The 18,874-nt window shown below is 37.8% G+C and overlaps 3 protein-coding genes across 4 annotated transcripts; 1 reads left to right on the top strand and 2 right to left on the bottom strand.

Annotated features, from left to right (window-relative positions):
• The first annotated feature begins 657 nt into the window (after positions 1-657).
• LOC130729889 (cation/H(+) antiporter 15-like) lies at positions 658-4,378 on the top strand. Its single transcript, XM_057581741.1, has 4 exons — positions 658-937; positions 1,051-2,058; positions 2,321-2,575; positions 2,807-4,378. Exons 1-4 carry the CDS (start codon positions 749-751, stop codon positions 3,818-3,820), a joined length of 2,466 nt encoding a protein of 821 aa, XP_057437724.1. The 5' UTR covers positions 658-748; the 3' UTR covers positions 3,821-4,378.
• A 222-nt stretch (positions 4,379-4,600) lies between these two features.
• On the bottom strand, positions 4,601-6,180 carry LOC130729891 (uncharacterized). 2 transcript variants are annotated; one of them, XM_057581743.1, is made up of 2 exons: positions 6,023-6,180; positions 4,601-5,404 (listed from the first exon to the last, which is right to left on the bottom strand). In XM_057581743.1, exon 2 carries the CDS (start codon positions 5,391-5,393, stop codon positions 4,731-4,733), a length of 663 nt encoding a protein of 220 aa, XP_057437726.1. In that variant the 5' UTR covers positions 5,394-5,404; positions 6,023-6,180; the 3' UTR covers positions 4,601-4,730. The 2 variants fall into 2 exon arrangements, with proteins under 2 accessions (XP_057437726.1, XP_057437727.1); XM_057581744.1 differs by having other exon boundaries at positions 4,601-5,395.
• A 2,995-nt stretch (positions 6,181-9,175) lies between these two features.
• Positions 9,176-13,301, bottom strand: LOC130729890 (probable glycosyltransferase At5g03795). Its single transcript, XM_057581742.1, has 3 exons — positions 12,905-13,301; positions 11,378-11,951; positions 9,176-9,750 (listed from the first exon to the last, which is right to left on the bottom strand). Exons 1-3 carry the CDS (start codon positions 13,248-13,250, stop codon positions 9,255-9,257), a joined length of 1,416 nt encoding a protein of 471 aa, XP_057437725.1. The 5' UTR covers positions 13,251-13,301; the 3' UTR covers positions 9,176-9,254.
• Positions 13,302-18,874: the final 5,573 nt, after the last annotated feature.

Here is an 18,874-nt window from a genome sequence, read left to right as displayed (position 1 = left end):
ATAATATGAAATTATTGATGTAAAGATTTTAGGTAATGCAACGCTAAAGTTTGTTGTTCCTGAATGATAGTTTAAGTGGTAAGAAATAGATGACATATGAGTTGAGTAGGAGGGGTACATGAATCAATTTCTAGATGGTACAATTTATATTTCTAATGTAAAGAAAAAACGCTAAAGTTTGTTATTCAGTAGAGGCTATTTGAGAAATCTAAATCACGTATTTCAGAGACAAATAAAAGACATTTTCTCAAATGAAGAAGAATAAGGATTGAGCCAAATGACTTTCACGTTTAACCCAACAGACATACAAACAGGCCCTTAAGTGACTAGTATGTTTAATAGCCTAAACAGTCAAGTTCAATTTTATCTCCTTTCAAAAAAAAAACATCAAGGTAAATAAATACTTTATTTTCACCAAAAACAATTACAAAATACTTTATATACCTACTGAATATCCACAGGTATTGTTATACCAGATAATATTTGCATTTCTTATTGAACGGAAGTACAGAGGGAAAGGACAACATATGTGGACCTTAATTAGAAAATAAAGACAACATATGAAATCACCTGTCTATAATTAAGCAGGTCTTAATCACAATTCTATAATTTTGAGCTGGAATGTATGTGCCCACTTGGCTCATTCCTACATGTTAGTTTGCCTCTTTCCTTTCTCCCTTAGATTTTCCTCTTGAATTGAGAAGAATGTGAAGAGAAAAGAAGAAGAAATTTTCAGATCGCAAGAGAAATGAATTCCTCAGCTCAGGTCTGTTACAACAAGACTACGTTCTACAGCCACTCCATTTGGGTGGAAAATTCTTTAGAAAACACACTACCAACCTTTGTTCTGCAATTTGGCGTTGTTCTAGCATTCAATCGCATTCTCCTACTTGTGGCAGAATTATGCCATATACCTGGTATTGTTGTCAATATTTTGGTAAGTCCTTGGTTCATACATTCTCAATATTGATTATATAAGATAACTCACTTTTATTTCGATCATTCATGATTACTAACCAATTGCATCAACTTTTGTGTTCATGTTCCAAGACTGGTGTTTTATTAGGACCCTCTGTCATGGGGCGTTGGGATTCTTTCTTCCAAAACATCTTCCCTTACAGGAACATGTTGACATTGGAGACCATAGGGGCAGTGTCCCTTGTTTACTACGTGTTCTTGGTTGGGTTAGAGGTGGACTTGAAACCAATAACAAGGTGTTACAACAAGAAAGCCATGGTTGTTGCCACTGCTGGAACAATCTTCACCTTACCAATAGGGTTTGGCTTGTACTACCTTCTCATCACCGATATGGGACACACAGCACATACAGAAAAAATTAAACACATCAAGGGTGCAGTTTTATGGGGAGCCACCCTTTCTTGCAGCAGTGAGTTCCCAGAGATTGCCAAATTCCTTTCGGAGATGAAGCTTCTGCTAACAGAGAATGGACAACTAGCTTTAACTTCTTCTCTGGTTAATGACTTGTTTTCATGGACACTACTTCTGATGGCTGTAATTCAATCTTCTTACACTTCTCTGTTATCATTGATCCTCACCCTCGTGACAGTGACAGGGTTCTGTTTTGTGATTCATCCCGTTGCTAAGAGGATCATCAACAAGGTTGGAACCGGGGATCGTGAGTTTGTTGAGTCACAGGTGCTGCTTCTGTTGCATGTAGTTTTGGTTGTGGGATTCTTGTTTGATGGGTTGGGTGCGCAATCTGCGACTGGGGCTTTCTTTTTAGGAGTTGTGATCCCAAAGGGTCCGCTGAACAATGCCGTTCAGGACAAGGTGTTTGATTTTGTGTCTACGTTCATGATGCCACTCTTTTTCCTCTGCATTGGGGAGAGAGTCCAGATTGAAAGCATAGGCTTGGGAATACATTGGTACACCCTGGTGGTTGTTCTTGTGCTCGCCATCATGGCGAAGATAGTGTGTGTTTTCGTGGTGTCTTGTATCTACCAGATGCCGCTAATGGAAGGATTTTCCCTTGCACTTCTCATGAACATGAAAGGAACGTTGCCATTAGTCATTCTGATTTCCGGCAGGGACATGCTTGTAAGCTCTTTAAGTACCTTAACGGATCAAGATCTTCTGTCTACAAATGGTTTCTCATTTCTCTATCACGTCAGAATTTCATTACCGGGACTGGAAATGAGGCACCAGTTTTTGGATGGAAGATCTTTATCCCAAGCTTAACATATTAACATTCTGTATGTTATGGATTAGTACAAATTTTGTCAATCTTCTCAATTAAACAATGTGCATTCATGCACTATGATACAATGTTAACATATAAATCAATCAATATGTGGTGCAGGATCTGGATAACCAAACCTTTGTGGTTATGTTATTGGCGTGTTGGTTAATGACAGCAATTGCGGGGCCTTTATTGGCTTTGGCTACAGAAATAATTTCGAGGAGCAAACCTCTCACCGGCCAACAGAAGAACAGGCAATGCACTAGGCCAGACTCACCGCTTAGAGTGTTAGCCTGCGTCCACACAAAAAGTGACGCCAACGCCATCATCAACCTTCTCAAAGCATCATGTCCATCAGTGAGATCCCCAATTCAGGTTCGTGACCAATTTTTTATCACATGTTTCTATATTCTTCCCATTAGTGCAACGTCAAGTATAGAGTGCAAAACACTCATTGTTTAGTATATTTCATATGATGTTAAACATTGAATTAACCTGACTAGAAAATAATTGACTCAGTGGTCAAACATGATTGTTTCAGTGGATCACTTGGTTTAAATTTTAAAAAAATTGAGTTAGTTACACCTTCTATTATTTTTTATTCAGGTGTTAGCAGTGGAGTTGATAAAGATGTCAAACCGCCCTGCTTCATCCCTCATCATAAAGGATGCTCGCAAGCCATCCTTCACCTCGAGATCCAGCTTTAACAAAGTCAAAGTCGGCGCCGGCGCTACGGACAACCTCGACAGCTTTGACAACCTCAGCCAGGCCATCTTCTCGGAGAAGCTTCGGATCATCTCCCAATTCAGCTCCATGCACAAGGACATCATCCACCTCTCACAGCGCCGAGGCTTCACCCTCATCCTCACCACCCTCTACAAGCAACCCACCTACGACGGCCTAGGCGCCGGCACCGCCACCGCAAGGGCCATCAACATCATCAACCGCGACCGCGCCAGCAAGGACGAGAAGAAAGTGGTCATGGAAAGTCTCATTAAGGAAGCACCATGTTGTGTTGCCTTGTTAGTAGATAGGAGATTTGGCCAGAAACGCGACAGGGAGAAGAGAATTGCCATGTTCTATGTCGGTGGTGTTGACGACCGTGAAGCTCTTTCTTACGCATGGAGGATGAGTGGGAACATGGAAGTTCAGTTAACAGTGGTGAGGCTCGTGTGGGAAAATCCTAAAGATGAGTTTGATGACAATGACAGGGAGTATTTGAGGGAGTTTGTGCAGAGAGGGGCAAACACGCCGAGGGTGAGGTATTTGGAGAAGACAGTGAGGAATGAGAAGGAGACGGTGAGGCTTCTGAACAAGGTCGCAAACAAAGGGTTTGATTTGTTCGTTGTGGGGAGAGGACATGGGAGGAAGATGTCACTGGCGCAAACAGAGGAACCAGTGTTGGAGGAACCGGCTCTAGGTCCTCTTGGGGATGCTTTGGCGGATTTAAACTCCGCTACTGAGACTTCCATTTTGATATTGCAGAGAAAAGCTGTTGACAATGGAGGTGATTTGGGGAAACATGAGCGATCTTTGTCTGTGACAGATGCTTTTCTAGAGCACCAAATGATGTTTCCTCCATCAACATATCCACCAGTTGCTTTTGGTCACTATACTTGAAATTTATGCCTCTGTGTGTGGTTATAGTTTATAATGGTGTTCTTTGTGGATTATGGAACTGTGTTGAGTACATGCTTGATTCTGATTAAGTAAAATTCTTGAGTTTTGTGCATGGAAAAGATTTCCGCAGGAAGAGTCGGTCCCACCAAGATGTGGATACCACGAACTCGACCAAGATTGACGTGTACTAGTGTTATGAAATATCCGCCATGACGCCGCCATGGACGATATCTCGCAATATTCCGCCATTATTTGTCATGTATGGTGGGTCTCGGCTTTCCGCCATCCGCAATTAACAACACTGCTACAGATGCGGTGAAACCTTGAAAAAACAATGAGTTGGTTCTTGCTTGTAAATATCTGTTTATTTTTTCCAGATTATGTGAAGAATGCATGTGAGGTAGTGGTGTACGGAGAGTGGAGTTAATTAGGCTGTTGAGGTGAAGTAGTTTTTGAAAGGATTTGCATCCTATCTTGTACTTGAATAATTCTGTGTGGCTTAGGCCAATATAGGATGTCATAAATTTTCCTTAGAATAATATAATGATGGATTGAAAGTAGTAAGCTATCTGACGTATGCTCTCGGTCATTCTGTGATAACTGGTATTCATTCTGTTATTTCTTCCCTTTGCAGTAAGTAATGTTTTCCAGTAAGTTTTAAGTAATGCCCTCCCAAGAATGAGAGTTGACATGTTAAACACACTATAAAAAGCGCAACCCCTCATATCAGAAAGGGAGTAGAAGTTGGGAATGAAATCAATCACACAAAGCATAAGAATGTGCACAAACATGTATCACTTCAATTCTCACACAAATGAAAAGACAATTTTATTATACAAACCATTCATCAAGTGCAAACAAAATTGCTTATTATGCATGTTAGTACGTATATTCATATACTAAACGGTTACTATGCCTCATCCTTGTCCTTCTCATTCACTACATGACTCCCAACTTCAGCTTCTTTTATCTGCCTTTCTATATCTGCCTTCTCTTGAAGGAGTGCTTCTATTTTACCATTCATCTTTTCAAGCTTCTGTTTCAGCTTGCTAACATCCTTGGTCTTGTCCTTTCCATCATCCTTCTTTTCCTTTTTCTTCTCCTTATCTTTCTTTTTTTCTTCACCATCCTTACCTTCATCTTCTTCTCCCTTGTCCTTCTTTTCCTTTTTCTTCTTCTCCTTTTCCTTCTTCTCTTCACCATCCTTACCTTCATCTTCTTCTCCCTTGTCCTTCTTTTCCTTTTTCTTCTTCTCCTTTTCCTTCTTCACTTCACCACCCGCCTCCTGATCATCTTCTTTCTCCTTGCCCTTCTCTGCATCAGTTTTGTCCTTCTCCTCCTTATCCTTACCCTTCTTTTTCTTCTTCTCCTCCCCTTTATCTTCTAAATCTTTTTCTTTCTTCTCTCCCTCTCCTTCCACCTCCTTCTCTTTCTTCTTTTTGTTTGACTTATCTTCATCCTTCTTTTTCTTCTCTTCCTTAGATTTTGGGCTCTCTTTCTCTACCGATTTATTCTTCAGATCAGTCTTCTCTTCCTTTATATCCTCTACCTTGATTTGACGCGAGTCTTCCATATCTATATTATCTTCAAAGTGATGATGTCAAAAACTTAACTAAATCTGACATACTAAAGACACAGACCAAGCTAGGAAATTTTCAATCAATCCAAGTTCATACATAATACTCAATACATATTGATACATGAAAACCTTAACAAAATACATACACATTTCACTATTCTTAAACACCCAACTAGATTACACAAAAAATAAAAAATAAATCAGTAAAACTAGTAATCAAGTGAACTAAATTGTTCAAAACTACAATATCAAACAAAACAATTCCCCAAACCCCTGAATTTTGATTTCTTCAATTTTGACATGTAAACAAAAGCATACAATAATAATATCTAAGCATATCATCACCCAAGAGAAACTTCATAAAAAAAAAGAAGCTGATTTATTAAAATTGTGCACAAGATCTTAGATCATACTAAAAAACAACAATCTACAACATTTGATGAGAATCAGGCAGTGATGTGTGATATATGTTAGCTAAATGCTTCAAATCTGTCATAGCAGATTCAAAATCCAAGATTATTTCACACAAACAACATCAAAATCTGAATTTAATCATGCATAAATTCAAGCTCAACCTCAGCTAATTCAACAGATTAGGGAATGAACAGTAACAGTTGCAGTACCTGTGGTGAATGCTTCAGATCGAAGAAACTGAAGAGCAGGTTCTGGAATGCTGTGTGATGGAATTGAAAATCTAGTGTTTTTGCTTGGTATTTATAGGGGTTTTCGTGATCTGAAGAAAGAGGTGACGTGGCTGATTATCCTCTAATTCACGCGTAAGCAAGGTTAATTAGAAAGGAAAAGTTGAAATTAAAGGAAAATTAAGATTAAGATAAGAAGATTCCATTTCTTGACAAGTTTTGTCGCGATTCGCTACCCTACCAGTCAACAACCTTGACGTGTGATGTGACGCCTTGTTAATTCTTTTCTTCGCGTGTTGTGTTCGTGGAATTTTCGTGTACAATTCCCACGCGGTGTAATAAAATAAGAATTCAAGAGTTATTTCAATGCTATCCATTTGATATTTTTTTTTCACTATTGTTTCTTGCCGGTAATTATGGGATTAATCTCTTTATGTCTTGGAGATCACATTAAATGAGTAAACATTTCTCAAAAATAAATTTTACGCAAACGTTACCTAGAAATCAAATCATGTACAAAATGCCTACAGACTTCAACTATCTATCAATTTTGGTGGATCTATTATTGTTCTTGTCGGTTATCGATTTGATAATTGATAATTATTATTGGTTTTGATGTAAATAGTTAAATAATAATTTTTTAACATTTAAATAAGAGATTGTTTGAAAAAAATATTATTGAGTGGTTATGCCGAAATAATATTTTACCTAAATAATATTTTAATGTGTCATGAGATAGAATTTTCTAAACCACGTGTTAAAATATTATTGAGTGGTTAAGCACTTAAGCCAAAAAAAAAGTTTGTTGCATCTGGAAAACAGTAGGGGATTCTACCAGTGCGGTCGCTCCTTCATGAGCGTGGTATGGCGGTGGACCCTTCGTGTCCACGGTGTTCAGCCGAGGCGGAGACGGTCGAGCACACTTTGCTCTATTGTCCGGTGGTTAAACTGGTGTGGTTCGCGAGTTCACTAGGGCTGCATTTGCAGTAGAATCGTCCATTCCATGAAATGTTCCAGGACTTAATGCAACACATGGACGATGACAGATTTACCTTGTTCATGGAGATCCTGTACGCGATGTGGTTTACTCATAACGAGCTGGTCTTCAACGACGCAAACGCCACGGTGGAGCAAATCCTCAAGCGTGCGAGTTCCTTTCATCCTCCACATGAACAGCCAGCTGGGCCGATTATGTCACGCAACCTTCAAGCACATTGGTGTTGCCCGAGAGCTGGTATCTTCGAGGTGAACTTTGACGCAACTGTCCATATTTTTGGTGAAGCAGGTATGGGTCTTATTGCTCGAGATTTCCATGGTGAGGTCCTTGCCGCCGCGTGCTGCCCTCTTGGCCCCGTAACTTCCCCTACTATGGCTGAGGCTATTGCTTTGAGATGGGCTATGGTCATGGCAAAGGATCTTGGTTTTCGTCGGGTAGCGTTGGAGACGGATTGCTTGGTTTTGTTTGACGTCTGGCGTCGCGTAGGAGGTTTTTCTATTTTGGATTATGTTGTTCAGGATTGTCGTTATTTACTTTCGAGTTTGATGCTTTTTATTTGCTTTTTGTTCGTCGCTCGGGGAACCAAGCGGCGGACGCGTCAACTACTTTATCTTTTTCTTTGGGTGACGTTGTTTGAATTGAGGATGTTCCTCAACAGTTATTTGACATTGTCCAATCTGATGTAATAGCCTTTAGGCCTTTCGTTTCTTCTTAATTGAATGAAGTTTTTTTAAAAAAAAAAAAAAACAGACACCCTCTTTAGATTGATTACTATGTATTTGTTATTTTTTATGCAATTTATCTTACTTTTTAGATTGTTACGTCTACGGAAATCACAATCAGAATTACATTCAAAGGTTTTGAGAAGAAGAAACCGAGTACCTTAAGATGACCGAGGTGAACAATGGAAGAGCCACACAGTACAAATTGAGGTCTCACTGTTTTAGTTCAAAAGAAGCTGTGGTGAAACAATAGGCCAGCAATTGACCTATTGTAAGTTGATCCTTTTCCTTTCAAACTTTCTTGGTTCAAACAATTCATATCAACTTGCTTTCTCTTAAGTGCCTAGCAGAAGAGGAGTTGTTGGGGAAGAGAATATGGAATGAAAGCAAGCTAATGTGGATTGTAGCAACACCGGCCATATTCACTATATTCACTAGATGCTCCACCTTTTTGGATCAATGTTATTAATCAGGCAGTTGTTAGTTCAAAGGAACTGGTTGCTTTTGCTCTGGTTTTCACTGTTTTCTCTCCCTGATCAACCTTCTTCTCTTCTTTAAGGTCCAGTTTCATCTGTCACGATTTTCCTGCCCTTAAAAGCTGGTTTTATGTATGCATTTTAGAAAGCAAATTTGGATGCAAGCCTGCAATGCAATCGAATATATCTCCCACTCACTCATGATATATTTTATGTTGTGTGCTTAGTCTATTGGATCTTAACAGGGGTGCTGCATTGTCTTGTTTTTTTTCTTATTTTTTCCATTGCAACCAACAAATTACACATGTCACTGATAAGGATAGGATATCTTTTATACTAATTGGTTATTTACTTATTTATTTTCTTGCTTTAGAATTAGATGCTTCAAATTGTTCAATTTCTTATATTGAATTTCATGTATTATACGATTTTAATCATAAGGGTATAGTAGGAAAATTCAAGACGTGAGCTGACGGCCTTTAAGAGTATAATCACTTGAGAAGCGACAACTCTTCAAAACAAAACAAAACAAACACTTTCAACCCATAAACTGAGACCCCCTATGACTCACTTTGGAAGTAAAAGTCAAACAACTTATAAACAACAACCTTATGACACTAAGTGAGGTCGGTTGTATGGACCACACAACATCATTATGCTCGATCAAAATCAAATTTTTGTGGGATATTATTGATAAAGATATCATTTTTAACAATACCTTTCAATGTTCTCCTTCTCCCTCTACCTCTCTGCAAAGGACTACAAACATGTTATCGATTTTTCTCATCGGTGCATCCAAATGTCTTCTTTGTAGATGTTTATACCACCAGATCTGATTTTCTGTCAACTTCTTGGCACCACCCTAGTATCTCCTCTTATACCACTCATTAATCTTAACATTCTTATTTATTTCTGTTACTCCAACTTTATTCTCATCAAGTAAAAATACAAAGTAAAATCACTGATTCTCTAATGGAGCTATTATACCAATACAACAACCTACATAAATCTATTGGGGTTTACAGAATCTCCCCAAATGAATTTTTTACAGAACTTCTTCTAAGCCATAATTCATACATAACCATGTAAAATGCATCAAAATCATGCGGGGGTGAATGCCATTGGAAGTGTTTCCTCACTTTCAAAACATTGCTTTGTAACATCAAATATTCATCAGAACTGATACCTTTCAGGATCTTTTTCAGCAATGGTATATCTAATGTGGTGACAATAACTGAAAAGCTCTTCCAGTTTAAAACATCTGCAAATGGAAGGTCATAGTAGTTGGCAATGATCACTGGAACACAACCATAATATAAAGAATCTCCAATACGAGCCGTGTTCACTTCAAAGCCTTTTACATGAAGGCAGAACTTGCTTCCTAACAACTCATCCGCGTATGGTGTTTTGAGTCTTCCATGGTGAACGAAGATTTCTGAATCGTTTTTCCAGGTCTCAAGAAGCTTTACACGTACTGGGGAATTAACTCCTCCAGCAAAGAAAGCTAGCTGCTTCCTGTTATTTAAGAACAAAAAGCAAAATGAGTTTTCTTTGAGACCACTGAAGAAAATCATAGTTGCAATGCTGATTCATCTATAGAGATAATCTAATTTGGCACATGGAATCAGCCCTCCACACATTTTGTTTTACTTTTCCTCTCCATGCTGCTGCAACAATGGGGTTTAGAGTGTGTTTAGGTAAACAACTTAATTGGTGTTTATGGCAATAACTTATTCATAACCTAATTTGATAAGCGTATTGGAATAATCTCAAAATAGTTTATAGGGGTATGTTAGGTACCAGAAAATAACACTGAACTGAGAATGCAAATGTATTAGATAGCACTGAATCCTCTGGAGAAATTCCAGAAGCAGTGTTTAGGGAATTTGCAAATAACAGAGGAAATGAAAAGACAAAGATGAGCAAATTCGAGAGTGCTCCTTCTCTCCTAGTCCTAGCCAATTCCAGCCTAAAACAATACTCTCTCCATAACTAACTTATATTCTCTCAGCTGGTACAATGGTCCCCCCCTTCCCCTCTTGATTGCTGCCACCTCACCAGGAGGTTATTTAGGAATACTACATTCTAGAAGAGTGATCATTAGGTGATTCTGCTGGCATCATCTTGGGCCTCCTATTGTAGATGTTGCAAACCCATTGATAAGAACCTTGGGAGAACCACACCACAAAAGCTAGCTGTTGTAGTTGGAGAGCCCAAGGCCTTATAAACCCCACATTAGAATCCCATACTTCCAATGTGGGACTCAAGTCCCATACCTTGCAATGGGGTCCTAACATCCCACCACGCTCCGCAGCCCCGGCGCCCACGCGGGCTGGCTGTGCACTAGCCCCACGACTAGTCCCGGGCGAACACTGCAATGCCGGCGTCACCACCCGCGCCGCTCGTTTGCAGCTCAGAGACATGGTGGAAGGCTCTGATACCATTGATAAGAACCTTGGGAGAACCACACCACAAAAGCTAGCTGTTGTAGTTGGAGAGCCCAAGGCCTTATAAACCCCACATTAGAATCCCATACTTCCAATGTGGGACTCAAGTCCCATACCTTGCAATGGGGTCCTAACAGGGTATAAGCGCTATTCATAAGCTAAACTGAGCAGCTTATGAAAATAAACTCAGAACATCTTATAGGTTGATCATAGGCTTTTTACATAAGCTTGCTTAAGCAGTTATGCTATAAGATAAGCTCTTCCAAATGGGAAAAACACACCATAAAGTATTTGAGACTCATTCGCTTCAGTTACTTTAACTAATTAAACAAAATCAACAACGACTTTTTCCACTACATAGGATTAACTACATGGATCCAACAGCACCATTTTATTCTGTCAAAAAGTGACATTAACTGATACTAGATTTGGAAAGAAAAAAACACATTCTTTTAGGTTCTACTTTCATAGTAGAATCTAAAGCAAAAACTAATCGAGGCCAGCTTTATATTTTGACTGGTCAGCTAGATAACTTTAGCAATGCCAACACTTTAAAAGACGCTGCTGCTTCGTTGGCTGTGTAAAATTAATCTACAACCTACTCGATAAAATAAAGGATGTGATAGGTTTAAAGCATGCATTCCAGAACTTGTATGATTCGGAATAATGCTAACTAGCAAGAGAAAGAATGCTACCTCTTTGATGAAATAAGGTTCGGGGGATTTCCTTGTCTTGGCCAAATCTGTGGTAGGCATGTATCCTTATGAGCAATATACCCAGTTAGAAAATAACTTGACGAGCACACAACTTGAATGGCATTAAAGGTCACGTCAGGTGCTTTCTCCATGGCAGACCTTCCAATTGAATGACAAGCTACATAAAAGTGGTCAGCACCACCGGTGCGATTCCAATACGGATATTTGTGGATAATATTCTGAATATAGTCTCTGATGAAGTCCTTGATGCCTCCCACGCCAACTCTACGATCATGCCGCAATCTTGCTATGGAAAAAGGTAGAAAGAAAAGATCTGCCTCTACAGGGTCTTTTGTGATGAAATGGCTCTTCATGAGTACCTTCTTGAAGTAACTTTCACTAGCATAATTGCCACCAGGTTCAGACTCCACAGGTAAAAGCACATTTGCAAAAGGATCATCTTCCCTGTGAGGATAAACATATATCTTAAAGCTCCTATTCATTTCCTTATAGTCTTCCAAAAAGATATCTCTATCATGGTACACGTCGTTGTTATTCTCAAATTCTCCTGAACCTTGAAAAGAAAAATTCCCCAGGCACTCGAGTTAAGAAACAAATGTTTGTTCATGTTATTGTAGCTTCATCAGTCTACGGTCTACCTGCTAAACCCACTAACAACAAAGTATGTTTATGATGAAGCACCTAAAGTTAATCAATGTGTAGCACACCAAATGTTAAAAAATGAGCTTACAACTTTAACCCTTAAAATTGTCTTGCTTACATCTTTGGACATAGCTAAGACTAATGGAAATGCTAGGGTAAAGATAGTACTCAGTTGTTCCGATGGGACATTACCTAAAAGCACATGAATATCTAAGACTATCTTGTTTTTATATATTACTATCTACATTACTCCAGCTTCAATTAAAATGAATGGTCCTATTTTTAATGTAAAAATGAACAAACCCATGACTATAAAATTTTAAAACCTAACCATAGTGCAAAACAGAACACAAAAAGTCAGAATATCCTATAAGTGGCTAAAATCCCCAATAGAACAGGTCCCAGCAGAAGCTGATACACCATCTCACAAGGTTTATTAGAGTCTGGCAGAGCTACATTTTACGATCATTCTTCACGGGGTTGCATAAATGTGAGCCATTTTCTACACTAAGAAGACTTGAAACTTCCTATGCTAGAAATAGCAAATTAGTAATCAGTACGAACTTCTGATACTGTAAATTTTGAATTTCATGCCCTGATGCTAGCTTCATATCAGTTGTTCTATTTCATGTTCCTTTCCTTATTCCGCTAACTGGAAGAATAATAAATCCACATAACTACCAATTATGTAACCACAATCTACACCACAGAATAATCAGTATCCTGCAAAGGTAAAACAAATCCAGGTTCCAACTACAACTACATCATAGTACAGGTATCTTATGCTCTCTTTTTATAACATGACCTTAGTCATCAATAATCAAACTTTCAATAAAACACAAGTTTCTATCAACTTTAGCGTACCCTTTGAGCTGAATTGGGGTGGAAGACCCCGTTGACTTTGTGGTCCACGGCCATCATCACCCAATTGGGAAGTCAGAGACTTGTTAGAATCAGAAGCGTTGTTGGGCAAGATAAGGGTCAAGTGGGGGTTGGAAGAAGAGACAGTGGAAAAGGAAGATGGAGATTTGAAGTGAAGAGAGGATTGGTGTTGGTGATGATGATGATGATGGGTGGAGATATTGGAGGTAGAGTAAACATAGAAGAGAATGAGAAGAGAGGTTAAGAGAGCTAAGGTTGTGGGGATGAAGAAAAAGCCCCTGAATGAGCGACGCAGAGAGTGGTAGTAGAAAATGGAAGGACGAACCATGGCATTGAGAGATGGAGAGAAAGAGAGAAGAGAGAGTGTGGAAGGAACAGAAACAAGAATAGAACAAGACACAAACGTTTTTTTTTATTCGTTTAAATACTCTGGAGGTCCCTGAAATTGTCTGCCGTATGAAAATAAACCCCTGAATTTTTTTTTCCCGATTCCGAATCCCTGAAATTATTTTATTAATCATAATAAGTCTGTACTCGTGTTTCCAGCCTATGTGGCTCAATTTTTGCTCAATCATTTATTCCACGTGACTTTTCTATTTTTTTAAATACACATATATTAAAAAAATAAAATTAAACATTTAAATTTAAAATTAAAATGTTATTAACCTAATTAACCCTAAATCCCTAAAAAGATTTTAATTTTAAATTTAAATGTTTAAACTTAAAATTAAAATCTTATTAACCTAATTAACCCTAAATCTAATTAACCCTAAAAAGATTTTAAATTAAAATTAAAATATTTAATTTTAATTTTTTAATTCATGTGTATTTAAAAAAAATAGAAAAGTCATGTGGAATAAATGACTCAGCAAAAATTGTGTCACATATGCTGGAAACACGAGTAGGGACTTATTCTGATTAAAAAGAAATTTCCAGAGATTTCAAAATCGAAAAAAAGAATTCAGGAACTTATTTTCGTACGACAAACAATTCTAGGGACCTCCAGAGTATTTAAGCTTTTTTTATTTGATCAAAACAAAACACAACATGGGATTATGACAACGGATCAGACATACTTTGGGCCTTCAAATGGATTTTTTATTATTATCAAACTTCAAACATTTTGACCAAAAAAAAACTTCAAACATATTTTTGGTTTTGATAAAAAAAAAAATTGGTTTATTGAAGAAAAACGTATAATTCTTAAGCTGGAACAACCCTGTGTCAAATAATCTATGTGCGGGTTAGAGGTGACAATATTGGTTGGCGGGTAGGCCCGACCCGCCACTGGTCCACCAAAATACGGGTTGGGTTGACTCAATTTTGACATTTGAGTTCAAAGTCTCAACTCAACCACATGTTGGCGACCCGACGGGTTGACCAACTTAGATAATGTCATGAAAATAAATATTATGTAATGAGTAATTTTAAGAAAGCTCCTCACCCCATTTTAAGAACCCCAAACGAAGCTCCTTTGTAGCTTATCAAGATGATCACACACCCCACTTGGTTTGCATGCAATAGGTGGAACCAGAAATAACATAATGAGCATGAGTCACCCTCCCTACAAGTGGGGTGGAATGTGGTGTGTTCCCATAGAGCTCAAGAGGGGCTCATATTTCGTAAGATGTTTGATTTTAATCAAGTTATGGTGATGAATTTAGGGTGGGCATTGGTGAATAATCTTACATCCTTTGGGCTCGTGTGTTACGTGGGAAGTACAGGTTTAGTAACAAGGTTATGTCTGTTGTGCGTCAAAAGAGTCACGAGCCACTCGCTTGACAAGGCATTTGGAAAACATGAGGCATGATGTCGGTTGGCTGTACCTGGAAGGTTGGGGATGGGAGAGATGTAAATTTTTGGTAGGGCTCTTGGCTCCTTTATGGCATTATTCTGGGCCAATTAACTATGCGACAAAACCCTCTAGAGCTCTTTGACCCCCGCTTGCTCACTTCTTTGGAGAAGGAAAGAGGTGGAAGTTGTTTTTATTTACTAACTTTTCACCTTGCAGGTACACCCAGGAGGTGCTTAGTTCGACTGTACCAATGGCTTCAAAGGACCAAATCAAGACGTTTAAGCGAGCACGGCATCAGACAATTTCACAACAGAATTGGCATATGAACTCATGTAAGAAGATTAATAGCGGTAAACATTGGGGTTTGGAAACAGGTGTGGAGGATTAATTGCCCCCAACAAGTAAGGGGGGTTTTGTGGAAGCTCCTCAGCAATGGGGTTCTTACGAACTTGGCGTGCTTCTAGAGATCAAGGGAGGCGTCAATGCCTTGCTTGTTGTGCAATATGTGCCAAGAGGATCTCGTGCATCTGTTTCGTGATTGCTCCTTTGTGGATCCTTTTTGGAAATCGATTAGTGGGAATGACAAGGATTCTAGTTTCTTCTTTTACGGTTTGCGTGAACGGATGGAGCGGAACATAATAATCACAAACCTCTTTGTTAGGACGATTATTTGGTCACATTATTTAATTGTCGCACTATGGGCTATACGACATATACGGAATGACTGGGTCTTTAACATAATTGAGCCAAGTATAAGAAAATATGGGATCTGATTCGGTCTATGGGAATGGAGCAGCATGTGGATTCATTGGTGGGGTGGTTGATGCAAATCTCAGGTGAGCAGCAAAATTCATTTGATCGTCACAGTGGCAACAGGGAGCAACTGCGTTGGGAACCACTTGAGCGAGATAGGTTGAACTTCAACGTCGACAGTGCGGTATCGACTATCGAGGGAGTTTGATGCATCTTGTGGGGCGCTTTGCATGATTCTGCTAGGAACTGGATCGCAGTCTTCTTTGGAATCTGGGGACCTTCGATTGCACGAATGCTTTCCTTGCAGAGCTTCAGGTGGTGTCCACGACAGTGGAGGTGGTGATCAGTCTTGATGTCCCTCGCGTTATCATCAAGAACGACTCACTCGCAGTTTGTTAAGCTTAAGAACACCTCGGCGAGTGTTGGTTACTCGTATGCAGAGCTACTTCACACCAACTTTTAGATGAAGGAAGACCATAGGGCAAATGCTCTTGCAAATTATTTGGCTCATGTTGGGTTTGGTTTTCCTTTGGATACTCATCTGTTTAACTCTTTGTTTGGAGAGTGACACCAATTGCTTAGATTAGACCTGTGTCCTCTGTTCCGGCTTCGATTAAGCTTTTTTCTTGGGGCCTAACCTTCCTTGTAAAAAAAAACCAAGAAGTATCATAATTATTACAATTATATTATTTAATCATCTTAATGTCTCAATTATTATGTGAAACTGTGAAAGTACTGAAAAAGATTTCAACCGCGATCCAAATTAAAGATAGTAGGCAAATGAGATCATGGATATTTTAATTATCAATATAATGGCCATGAATGTGACAACCGAGTTAAAAGAGATACTTAATAACCTGGCCAACCGTATTGCTGTTGCAGAAATAGTAAACAACACTAGGATAAGGAACGTGACAGAGCATTATCCCCTTAGCAGGATAACCATGCATTATTGTAATACATTTTTATGAAACTTTCAATAATATTATTTTTTTAAAAGTTAAACAATTATTATAAGTAACTTTTATATCATCAAGTCAACAAACTACATTTTTTAATTTAAAAAAAACTACATTTTAAATTGTGGAAATGAACATTTTTTACTTATTTTAATTGTATTCTTTTGTAAATTTAGATGATGTAACTAAATTTTAAACGTGATTAGATGATAAAGTAAAAATATTCTATAGTTTTGGTTCATATATATACATATACATTATTTTCCATCATTTGATGGTTGGTTGTAAGAGTAACTGTCAAAAAAAAAGGATGGTTGGTTGTAAGAGTAGACTTGATTCTCTTTTAATAAGTTTTCATTTTTCAGTTTTAGGTATAAAAAAACTTTATTGGACGACTAATCATATTAGATCCTGATTTGAATAAAACTTTCTCTGGCTGTGTTTGATATAAGTCTCTCACCATAACACACACACAGATATATATATATATATAACATATTTGATGATATATATATATATATTTATATTTATAGTATTCACTTTTTTATTTTATTTTAATTATAATATAAATTAGAATTGATAATCATAAATTCATAATAGAAAACAATGTATACGCATTATTTTTTTAATTGAATATATTGAAGTTTATCACTCTGCTCTCACAGCATAATCTTAGCTGGCCTAAAAGTCCCGCGTCTAAGCGATCATGTAAAGAAAAACAATATGTAAAAAATATAGGAAGAAGAGATAAGATGAAATAGAATACACTGGGTTTACATTATAAATAATTGGTTAAATAAAAGATACAAGACTTACTCATATTATAACAATAAGTAATTTTTTAATTCTGATTAAATAAAGAAACAATGATGTAAATCAATTTATGAAATAATCTAAATTACCTAAAATAAAATAATATACTATAAGATGTGATAAAAATATTATAATATATTTTTCATATTTTAACACCTCTTACCACACTTTCAAAAAAAAAAAAAACACCTCTTACCACGGTGGCATGGGCGGGCCCACATTAAGGTAGGGTGTGGCTTCCAAATTTTTTTTTTTTTGAAAAGAAAATTATACATAGTGGAACCTTGTTATTAACAGCGGTTCCGATACCAAATCGCTGTTAATAGTAAACTCTTTTACATCGGTTTGTTGTTCAACAGCTATAACAGCCTAGTACTTTTTTACCGTGACTGCAATGTGAACCGTTGTAAAAGGGGTGCTGTAAAAGCCCTTTTTTAGTGTAGTGTATGCTTGACAAAGCATTACTAAAAAAATATATGACAAAAGAAAAACTCTCTCACGTACGCTTTCTCTATAGTTGTGTAAGATTTTAGGTGAGGCGTTTTGGTTTATGAGTTGAAACTTGTGTTATCAAATTCTCAATCTTAGGCGTGTAAGATTTTACCCTGGTTTGTGAGGCAATTGTATATGTACTGAAACTTGTGTTCGTTGGTTTTCTTCTATTTTTTTCTTGTATAGGCAGTTTTGTTTGAGTTTGGCTTTTGTAGGTAACATGTATGTGTAAGCAAAACAGAATTGTTGCTATGTTCTTTTGCTTTTCACATTTTTGTGCTTTCTTGTTGTAAGTGGGTTTGGAGTACACCTAGTACTCTCATTTTAATACATCTTACCTTAGTTGATAAAAAAAAGCCAAGTCTCTCACAATTGTGTGTTGCTTTCATTCTATTTTCTTCCTGAATGTATTTGATACTATGTCTGTTGTTTATATCCATCATGAAATTAATGTTAACTCAAATTATTATACTCATCATGTCATCTATACAATACATTTTCCCTGTTTTATTGTTCTTGTTTCTTTAATGTACTGTTGTTTTCACTTTGTTTCTTTTGTTATATTTCGTTGTAAGCCTAGTCCTTCTTGGACTGTAAACTCTTCTATTTCCATGAGAAAATTTCTCTCATGGTTTTATCTAGGCTTAATTGCACTTTTGGTCCCCCAGCTATTGCCTTCCTGCGAAAATCGTCCCCAAACTTCAAAATTAGCAAAAAACGTCCTCCAACTATACATGTTGTTGCACTTTTGATCTGCCGTTTCCCTTCCGTGAGAAAACTAACGTGAGAAGCTGATGTGACTTGTCCAGTCATCAAGCTCTCTGAAGAAAGTCACGTGAGACACGCGTGAGGGAGCCACATCAGCTTCTCACGTTAGTTATCTCACGGAAGGCAAACTACAGACCAAAAGTGCAAAGACATGTATAGTTGGAGGATGTTTTTTTGCTAATTTTGAAGTTTGGGGACGATTTTCACAGGAAGGCAATAGTTGGGGGACCAAAAGTGCAATTAATGCTATGTTTGGTTGGGTGGAAGGAAAGGAGGAATGAAAGAAAACACGGAAGACTAATATTTTTCCGTGTTTTCTTTCCTTCCCCCTTTCCTTCCACCCAACCAAACAAAGCCTAAGCCTTTTATCTA

Source organism: Lotus japonicus, chromosome 1 (genome assembly GCF_012489685.1).
Source record: "Lotus japonicus ecotype B-129 chromosome 1, LjGifu_v1.2".
Taxonomy (NCBI): domain Eukaryota; kingdom Viridiplantae; phylum Streptophyta; class Magnoliopsida; order Fabales; family Fabaceae; genus Lotus; species Lotus japonicus.
This window is presented reverse-complemented; position numbering and strand designations above follow the sequence as displayed.

Coding starts and splice junctions, on each gene's coding strand:
- LOC130729890 (XM_057581742.1), bottom strand. CDS start 13,250: ATGGTTCGTCCTTCCATTTTCTACTACCACTCTCTGCGTCGCTCATTC. Junction 11,952..12,904: donor ACCCCAATTCAGCTCAAAGG/GTACGCTAAAGT, acceptor TTTCTTTTCAAG/GTTCAGGAGAATTTGAGAAT. Junction 9,751..11,377: donor AACCTTATTTCATCAAAGAG/GTAGCATTCTTT, acceptor CTTAAATAACAG/GAAGCAGCTAGCTTTCTTTG.
- LOC130729891 (XM_057581743.1), bottom strand. CDS start 5,393: ATGGAAGACTCGCGTCAAATCAAGGTAGAGGATATAAAGGAAGAGAAG.
- LOC130729889 (XM_057581741.1), top strand. CDS start 749: ATGAATTCCTCAGCTCAGGTCTGTTACAACAAGACTACGTTCTACAGC. Junction 938..1,050: donor GTATTGTTGTCAATATTTTG/GTAAGTCCTTGG, acceptor TCATGTTCCAAG/ACTGGTGTTTTATTAGGACC. Junction 2,576..2,806: donor CAGTGAGATCCCCAATTCAG/GTTCGTGACCAA, acceptor TTTTTTATTCAG/GTGTTAGCAGTGGAGTTGAT.